Source organism: Lipotes vexillifer, unplaced genomic scaffold, assembly GCF_000442215.2.
Source record: "Lipotes vexillifer unplaced genomic scaffold, Lipotes_vexillifer_v1.1 scaffold789, whole genome shotgun sequence".
Taxonomy (NCBI): domain Eukaryota; kingdom Metazoa; phylum Chordata; class Mammalia; order Artiodactyla; family Lipotidae; genus Lipotes; species Lipotes vexillifer.
Window position 1 is genome coordinate 58282 of NW_006778055.1, and position 9330 is coordinate 67611.

The 9330-nt window shown below is 39.4% G+C and overlaps 1 protein-coding gene across 1 annotated transcript in view; it reads left to right on the forward strand.

Annotated features, from left to right (window-relative positions):
• The window catches only part of LOC103079928 (ferritin heavy chain), a 635-nt gene extending 389 nt beyond the window's left edge, over positions 1 to 246 (forward strand). The window contains 2 exon segments of the mRNA XM_082930911.1: positions 1 to 74; positions 76 to 246. The exon segment at positions 1 to 74 is cut by the window's left edge and continues 187 nt beyond it. Of these exon segments, the coding sequence (XP_082787037.1) occupies positions 1 to 74; positions 76 to 246 (245 nt within the window).
• The last annotated feature ends 9084 nt before the right edge of the window (positions 247 to 9330 follow it).

Consider the following 9330-nt stretch of genomic DNA (forward strand, 5'->3'; position numbering starts at 1 on the left):
GCACCTTGTTCCTGGAGAAGCTCGTGAACCACAGCCTGCTCCACCTGCACCAGCTGGCCACCGACAAGAGCGACCCCCCACCTGCACCACTTCCTGGCAACTCACTACCTCAGCCAGCAGGTGGCGTTCATCAGAGAGCTGGAGGGTCATGTCACCACCCTGAGCATGATGGGGGCCCCGGACGTCGACCTGGCAGGGTACCTCTTTGACAAGCTCACCCTGGGCGACAGCGACAAGAAGAACTGAGCCTGGACTGGACTTCCCCAGAGCCACGGGGTGACCAGAGCCCTGGTCGCCGTGCCTGCCATGCAGACGGCAATAGTGCCCTTGCAGAAGAAATTCACTTAAGTTTTTTTGTGTTTTTTTTTGCAACAAGTGCAGGACTCTCTTTTCCTGGACTTTATCACGTAAGTTTTTTTCTTCCAGTTTTTCCGTTTCTTCCTATAAAGTTATTGGTTCATAAATAAATAAAGGTCTCTGGTTGATTCATGTGGGCAAATATCTCATTTTTTAAGTTTTAAAACAGGTATGCAGGAGTTTCTGAACACAGCCATACCCCAACCATATGCAGCTCAGGATATCCACAGTGGGAGGGAGAAGGTGTTCCATGGGGCCCTGGAAAACACAAAATCAGTCTTCTCCTCATAAATAATGTGGGTATATGGGGGTAGACTGGGGTGGGGTGGGGTGAGGTAGGGGTCCCTGGTGAATGTGGGTGCATGTGCATAGTAAAAGTATAGAACCATAGCCTGAATATCATGATTGCAGTTGCCTCTGGGGAACAAGTGAAGGGAATGGGATTGCGCAGGGATTAAAATAAAGGGAGTCTTCAGTTTCACCTGAAATGTTTATGTTCATTAATCATGCAAATACTATTGGTTAAGTATGAGTAGCAAGATGCGGGGTGGAGGGGTTTGGAAGTCTGAATGGTTGGAGTATCTCTTTGACAAGTTCACTCTGGGCAACAGTGATAATGGAAAAATGAGTGTTAGGCTGTCTTGCTCAGAAACACGGGGGTGACTTCCCATGGTCACCAATGCCTGGCATGCATGTTGTAATAACAAAACATCCACTTATATATGTTTTCTTTCCTTTGTATCATACGTATATATGCATGCTTGTGTGTGTGTGTATATATATGTGTGTGTGTATATATATATATATATATATATATATATATTTTTTTTTTTAATTCCAACCAGCAGCAGAGTTCATTTTGAATCTCTAGACTACATTCTGAATGTTTGCTTAGGAAGACGCCCTTTGTTGAAAAGCAGTTCGGCGATCACATTACTGGAAATGATATAGCTGCTTCCTAGACCTTTCCTGAGCCTGGCTGTATTTCTGCCCTTGGGTTTCATATATCCAACTTTGATTTAGTTTTTCTTATTTGCTACCAAGAGAACCTAAGCTAATATGTCTTATTATCAACACACTTTTTACCAGCCTCCACTGTATTTACAGTAGAGTAAATAGCTCTTCTAGGGTAGTAAATGACATTTTTCTCTTTATCCCTACTACAGAGTCCACTGAAAGGAAAAAGGATCAAGGGTGGAAGGGATCAAATAAGAACAATTTCCCGAATAGAAATACAGAATACTGAAGTCTCCTACCGTATGTATCTCTTCTCACCTAAAAGTGTTTTCCTCGTAATTTACAGAATTTTAATTCCTTAGATCAGCCTTCCCAAGACTGTGTTCAGTATCAGCCAGTGCCTCAAAAACATTCACCAGTGTTCAGTGAAAAACTTGTATTAATCGAATTAGCAGGATTTTTTGTTTTGTTTTTTCAGTTTTTGTTTACTCTAGGAATTTTATGTCTGATGTAAAAAATATACATTTTGAATGTATAACATGGGGATAAAATATTCAGTGTTTCCCAAACATTCTGATCATGGGATTCTTTTTCTACCAAATCTCACAGAACAGTATTCCAAAGAAAATAGCTTTGGAAACAACGTTAAAAGGTCCCACTGTGGGCTTCTCTGGTGGCGCAGCGGTTAAGTATCCGTCTGCCAATGCAGGGCACATGGGTTCGATCCGTGGTCTGGGAAGATCCCACATGCCGCGGAGCAACTAAGCCCATGTGCCACACTACTGAGCTTGTGCTCTACAGCCCACAAGCCACAACTACTGAAGCCTGTGCACCTAGAGCCCGTGCTCCGCAACAAGAGAAGCCACCGAAATGAAAAGCCCATGCACCACAATGAAGAATAGCCCCCACTTGCCGCAACTAGAGAAAGTCCACATGCAGCAACAAAGACCCAATGCAGCCAAAACATAAAATAAAATAAAAATAAAGTTAAAAAAAAAAGGTCCCATCGTGTGTTGTTCCAAAAGCACATACCTGGTAGCTAAACTTCATTCACTTTCACTTAGAGGTCATTATGAGAAACTGGAAACTTTGCTGTGAAAGTTTCAGCACAGTAAGCTTTAGACAGTAAGTGTAATACAGGGCCCTCACCATGAGAGTGGGTAGATATCACACACATCCATTTTGTTTCCTGATAGGTAACTCCCAACACTGTATTTTTCCATCTATTCTAATTTCCATTTCTAAATGAATGGTTTCTGGGAATGATAACATTGATATTTCTCTAGCACTTAAAGTCAAGAGAAAGTTTAAGGCTGCTAAGTAGTTTATATTCTTCACCTCCCTCTACCTATGTATTCATCTCACCAGCAGCAGAATTCTTCATTTATTTTCCAGACTAGACTGCTGAATTTTGGTCAGTAATACAACTTTTGGTCAAAAACAGTCTGTACCTGCATCTTTTTGAAAATAAGAAAATGACTGTTCCTCTCACCAAAGCATGCTGAAATTTCTCAGGATTCAGACATTTAACTATAAGAAAAAAAATAAGGCATACATACTACAAAACATTATATTAATAAAGTTCAAGATTGTTAAATAAATATATAATAAGTAATGTGTTTAACGTGTACCATGTTTTTCCTCCAGTAGAGATGATCAACATTATTCACAGCATTGTTTGATTTTTGAATGAGCAACTTATTGCAATGCATTTCTCTTTAGGTTCAATGCAGGACTTACCAAGTTTCTCTCCAGCCCTAAAATACATGATGCAATTCTATAAATTGAAACTGCATTATTCCCAAACAATAGTGGGAATATCAAAAATCTTGCATATTTTAAAAATTTAAATGTGTTCCCACAACAACTCTTAGGTATAAATTCTCATGACACCTCCACTGAATTTGATAAGGTGTCTATTTTATTCCCAGGCAGATTCAGCATAATACAAAACTATTATTTTCTCAATATGAGAAATATTCTATCACTTTAATACATGATTATATAAGGCTGGAAAATAAGAAGGTGATTAAAGTAAGCTTCTCAACAAGAATAGTATTTCAATCTGGCCCATCTTATTAACCACAACTTTCATTTGTCTACTGTTTGGCTGATTAATTTGCTTCAATAAGCATTTATTCTTTTTTTTTAAATAAAGTCCAGTATTCTCGACTGTTTATTCTATTTTATTTTATTTTATTTTATTTATTTATTGGCTGTGTTGGGTCTTCATTGTTGCGCATGGGCTTTCTCTAGTGGTGGCAAGCGGGGGCTACTCTTTGTTGCGGTGTGCAGGCTTCTCATTGCGGTGGCTTCTCGATACAGAGCAGGGGCTCTATGCATGTGGGCTTCAGTAGTTGCAGCACATGGGCCCTAGAGAGCATGGGCTTCAGTAGTTGCGGCATGTGGGCTCAGTAGTTGCGGTGCATGGGCTCTAAGGTGTGTGAGCTTCAGTAATTGTGACTCACGGGCTCTAGAGTACAGGCTCAGTAGTGTGGCACCCAGGCTTAGTTGCTCCGCGGCATGTGGGATCTTCCCAGACCAGGGCTCAAATCCATGTCCCCTGCATTGGCAGATGGATTTTTTTTTTTTTTTTTTTTTGCAGTACGTGGGCCTCTCACTGTGGCCTCTCCCGTCGCGGAGCACAGGCTCCAGACACGCAGGCCCAGCGGCCATGGCTCATGGGCCCAGCCACTCTGCGGCATGTGGGATCATCCCGGACTGGGGCACGAACCTGTGTCCCCTGCATCGGCAGGCGGATTCTCAACCGTGGCGCCACCAGGGAAGCCCTGGCAAGTGGATTCTTAACCACAGCACCACCAGGGAATTCCCAAGCATTTATTCTTCATAAATGAGTTTGTGCTGGGGAATCAAAGTTAAATAAGACATGTACTTGGTCCAGTTAAACTAAATATATTAGCACTTTGCCAATTTTCTAAGAGTAAAATACAAGTCCAATATGAAGTTATTTTAATAAACAATTAAATCAATAGTATAGCTAGGGAGTGTTTTCATTTATTACTCTCCATTTTATGTTTATAAAGAGGTATGCTACCCAGTCGTTCAACAAACTCACAAATGGGAATGCAGCAATTTTTAATAAGTATGAGGAATAATGTAGGCCAGCTATTCTTCCTCTCTGAATGGTGGACTCTAAATGAATCTAAAGCATCATCAAAAAAAATAAAATCAAAAAATAAAAAATAAAGCATCATCATAATGACCATCATCTGGGTAAATTATGCTGTCGAAATAATATGTTAAGGAACTTCCTCTTCCTAATAATAAGAAATGTTACCTGACGGGGAGGGAGAATTTGGGGAAGAGCCATAATACAACATGATTAACAGATTAAATTTAAGCAGACAAGGACACTCATTTGTTTACCTATTTCACACTGCTGTTGCCTAGAGACAGAGGAGGCAACTGAAGGTATATTTTACTAGTGTGGGTCACATAGGAGTCTTCTAAGGAACTGGTTTAAAAACATCTTTCCAAAACTAGTAAAAAATAAAAAAAGTTATTTCCACTGTAGATTTGAACCTGTAAGTAATCTATAGGTAAATGTAATCTAAAAAAAATTAGGGCAGCCTTAATGGCAGTTCTTTATATAAGAAAGAAATACTTGCTGAAAGCTTTTACAGCATCACTAGCTTGCATCCACTAATAAAAACAGCCTACACTTATCGAGAGCTCACCATGTATTAGGCATCAGGTTAAGATATTTACATGAATTACTTCATTTCTGTCTCACAATAACATGACATAGTGCTATTATTACCTGCATTTTACAGGTAATCACAGTGAACCCAGAGACATACATTAATTCCCTAATGTCCCACAGCTTCATAAGTGGCTGAACTTTAATGTAAACACAAGGAGTCTAACTTGAGGACCTGTGCATTTACCATTAGTCTATACGGTAATAAGTAAATGAGAAGCTTACAAGTCCTCTGAGTTACGATAATGTGACAAAGTCTGCTGTGAGAAGTTAGGAAGGGAGAGATCCTACAAGCCTGCTTTAACAGAAATCACATTTCAGTTGGACGAACCTATAACAGGATCAATCAGTTAAGTACCAGTAATACAAACTGACGTGGCCCATGATCTGAAAAGTCAAAGAGATTTCTGTAATTATACTAAGAATGACAGTAAATAATGAACTAAGAGCATTCTGCTTTGTATTAATGTGACTGCACAGGTCCAAAAAATGAGCCATGGCTTGGCTGGGCAGACATCAGCTGCTGGGATTTTATGAAGAAATTCATTAGAGATATGAGATAAAAATAGAAAAATGGGGCTTCCCTGGTGGTGCAGTGGTTGGGAGTCCACCTGCCAATGCAGGGGACACGGGTTCATGCCCCGTTCTGGGAAGATCCCACATGCCGCAGAGCAGCTGGGCCCGTGAGCCATGGCCGCTGGACCTGCGCGTCCCGAGCCTGTGCTCCGCAACAGGAGAGGCCACAACAGTGAGAGGCCCGCGTACCGCAAAAAAAAAAAAAAAATAGAAAGATGAAATGTAAATAGGAAGGATATTAAATGGCTAGTCAAGTGAGCATATTTAACCAATCAATATGATGTTTAGTAACAAATAAAAATTACATGAATGAACATTGATTTTCCAATCCAGTATTCTGTGATTAGTAACAAAGTATGATTTCTCTGTTGCTACCAATCTGAATCTCATATTTTACGAAAAGCTATTCAATCCCTTTCACTCCTCTAGAGATCTCTAATAAAGTACTAGGAAATAGAACCTCTTTTTGCTATATTCTCCCAAAGTTTGCTTTTCTGGTTCTAAACATAGATTGGGAATGGCAGGCCCCAGGAGTCATTGTTAGCCAATGAATTAGAAAAGGATGAATTTATGATAGAATATATTCACATGTTTAAGTGCTTTCTCTAAGAAGTCACCTAAACCTTTTGTTTTCTGTCAGAGAAAGCAGAAGTTTGCACTTACTTAATAGAAGGAAATTAGAAGGCAAGCCAGGTAAAGGGCGTGAACAAATATAGGATGTCAGTAAGGAGATCATTGAAACTGTCCATTTTGGCATCCAGACAGGGCAGAAAGAATGTGTTTCTAGGACTGTGCTTAAAGATTAAGAGACTATAGACAATAAAGAGTGAAGAAAATGATAAAGAAGGAAAGATGGAGAGGTGGAAAGACTGAGACTCTGGAGATGGCACTCTATTGTCAAAGAAGTGTGAACTGGATCATGAACAGAAGGAGAAAGTAGAACTCACTGGAGTAATAAGGTCTAGGAACTGAGTGAGGAGATTATCAGAAGTATCATTAGCATCAACATGGACCCTTCTTTGTATACCTAGGTGATTTACTTTGTGTTATGGGTTCCACAAGTGCAGGACACCAAGACCTTAAAATAATATAAAATGTAATAATTTACATTTCCATGGCACTTTATAATGTGATATCACAGCAGTAATTTTTCTTATTTTCACTTCATATAGAGCCCTTCTTATTATAACTGCAAAGTTCATTCAGACATTTTCCCTCCTATGCCAAAACATCTTAAGACCATGAAAGATGAAGAGGTAAAGGTGTTAGGTGTTAAGATATTTTAGAATTGGAAAATTTGACTATGATCATGTCTCTTAGATTTAAGTAAAGCCAGTTTGAAGTGTGTTTGTTAAAAACACACATGATTTAACTGATTTGGGGCCTAAGGGCAGCCAGAAAGAACAAAGGGAGCATACAAAATATATATGGGTTATTTAAAGAAAGCAAGGAGTTCAGGGATTGGGCCTCACTTGCCTTCAAATGGCTGCCATGAAGTCATTTAGAGAACAAATATATACGTTTGTCTTGGGTGGTTAAGTTCATTAAGCTATAGAAGGCCAGATGCCAGCATGGGAAATAAATGAGTTTCCATGGCCAAGCAACAGCAATTCAGTGGCTCTGAAAGGTGAAAGGGAAGTGACAGGTATGTGTACCAATAGGATCCCAGCACCACATCCTCAATGCTAGCTGTGTCAGCATATCTTTCCCTGGCTGTACAAAATACCCTAGTACTACTGATTTATTTATTTTTCTTTTTTAAAGGGACATAAAATTCTGTATTGGTTGAAATTTTAAAAATCCACTGCTGCTTATCAAACCAAAAGGGCTGGTTTGTGCATTAAAGTTACAAAATGTGTAAATTTATATTATTGCTCCTACTTTATAATAATATACTTGCTTATTTCATTTTTGTTGGAAGAGACTAATATATTTAATATAAAATATAAATTAGAATCTAAAGTCCACAGTGGGAACTGAAATTATTAGTTTGAAGAATGGGGTAATATTTGTGAAATTATAGCTATTTAACACTGGACTTCATGTTCAAAGATGTCTCTTCTGATGGTGATTATAATCTTTGTGGGTGTGATTGAGAAGTAAATATTGGGCTGGCCAAAAAGTTCGTTCGGGTTTTCCCATAAGAATCTCGGAAAACCCAAAGGAACTTTTTTGACCAGCCCAATATGTGATCAGGATTTTAAGATGATCATTTAACTTTTTTACTAACATACTATTTTCAAAGTTCTATTAGCAAGTGTGTATTATTACAATAATTTTCCTTACCTAGAGAATTAATTAGATATTTCTAAAAGATCTCATTTATTTATTGTTTAGGAAGGAATGACTAACAGACCCAAGGAATTCTCATATCTAGACAGTGAATAAATCAAAAGTAAAATCTCCTTTCCTCCAGCCAGGTTCTTGAATATAAAGTTGACAAATGTTTTCCTTAAAGCAGCAAACTATCAGGCTGATCAAATCACTACTGCTTTTATGAGTCACAGCACAGTCTTTTAAAGGTGTTTCAGTGTGACATTTTGAATCTTCTCATACTCTTCCTCTTTATAGTTCCACCAATTTGGTTTGTTGAGGTGTAACTCTTTCTACCCATGTATGTGTTGCTTATAGTGAAAATGACTGCTCAAACTCAACTAAAACCAAAGTGAATTATATTCTTGTTGCCTTAAATACCAGTCCTAAAGTGAAAACTTACTCTAATCCCTCAGGTTTATTATGGCCAGAAGATTTTTTTTAAATGTCTGCCTATAGTGACTAATACCAACATGTAGGCCCTGTCTCAGTTTTAGAAAGATTTCAAGCCTTTTTGAAGAGGGAAGTCATGATTGCTATCTATACTCAAGTTGATCTGGCTGCTCCTATAGTTCTACTTTATGTCCCAGTTCTAGTAACTGGATTTCTTCTTGAGATCAAGTTTTATCTTATGACTCAGTTTCCTGTCCTGATCTTGATAAACAGCCAGCACATCAATGACTTCAGGATTGGAATTCTGATTTTCTCATGCCTCCATCCTTGCCTCTTGAGATGTGATTCTGAACTTCAAACCCCATGCTTTAGGTCTGGCTTCCTGTTTCCTCTTGACATGTCTGCTTACCACACGTCAGTATATTGCTTCCCTGTAGGCTCCTCCTTTTTCTGCCCTGTATACTAGCTAGCTCCTCAGACTGACCAGTCACCTGTCAGTTTCTCTCAAGATAACTGAATATCCTGTCAGGCTAGACTTCTTCACCTAACCAGCAAATTTTCCTCTAGTGAGTACATCTAGTTCCAAGTCCAAACTCTCTAGGACTGGCCCCATGTCTTGCAACCAAAACTTCTGTGGTGAGCCATGCAACAGAGAAAACTGAAATCTTCCATGCTAGCTAACACTATCTGTTCCAAGATCTCTTTGAAGATGGTTATCACAACATTTAATATTATATACTAGATTTTGTTCAGAACTTTCCACAAATCTTTTATTCTCTCAGAAAATTACAATATTCCTATCTCCAAAATTCACTAGACATAAGAGCTATAAAGGGCTTCCCTGGTGGCGCAGTGGTTGGGAGTCCACCTGCCGATGCAGGGGACACGGGTTCGTGCCCCGGTCCTGGAAGATCCCACATGCTGCGAAGCGGCTGGGCCCATGAGCCATGGCCGCTGAGCCTGCGCGTCTGGAGCCTGTGCTCCGCAGAGGGAGAGGCCACAACAGTGAGAGG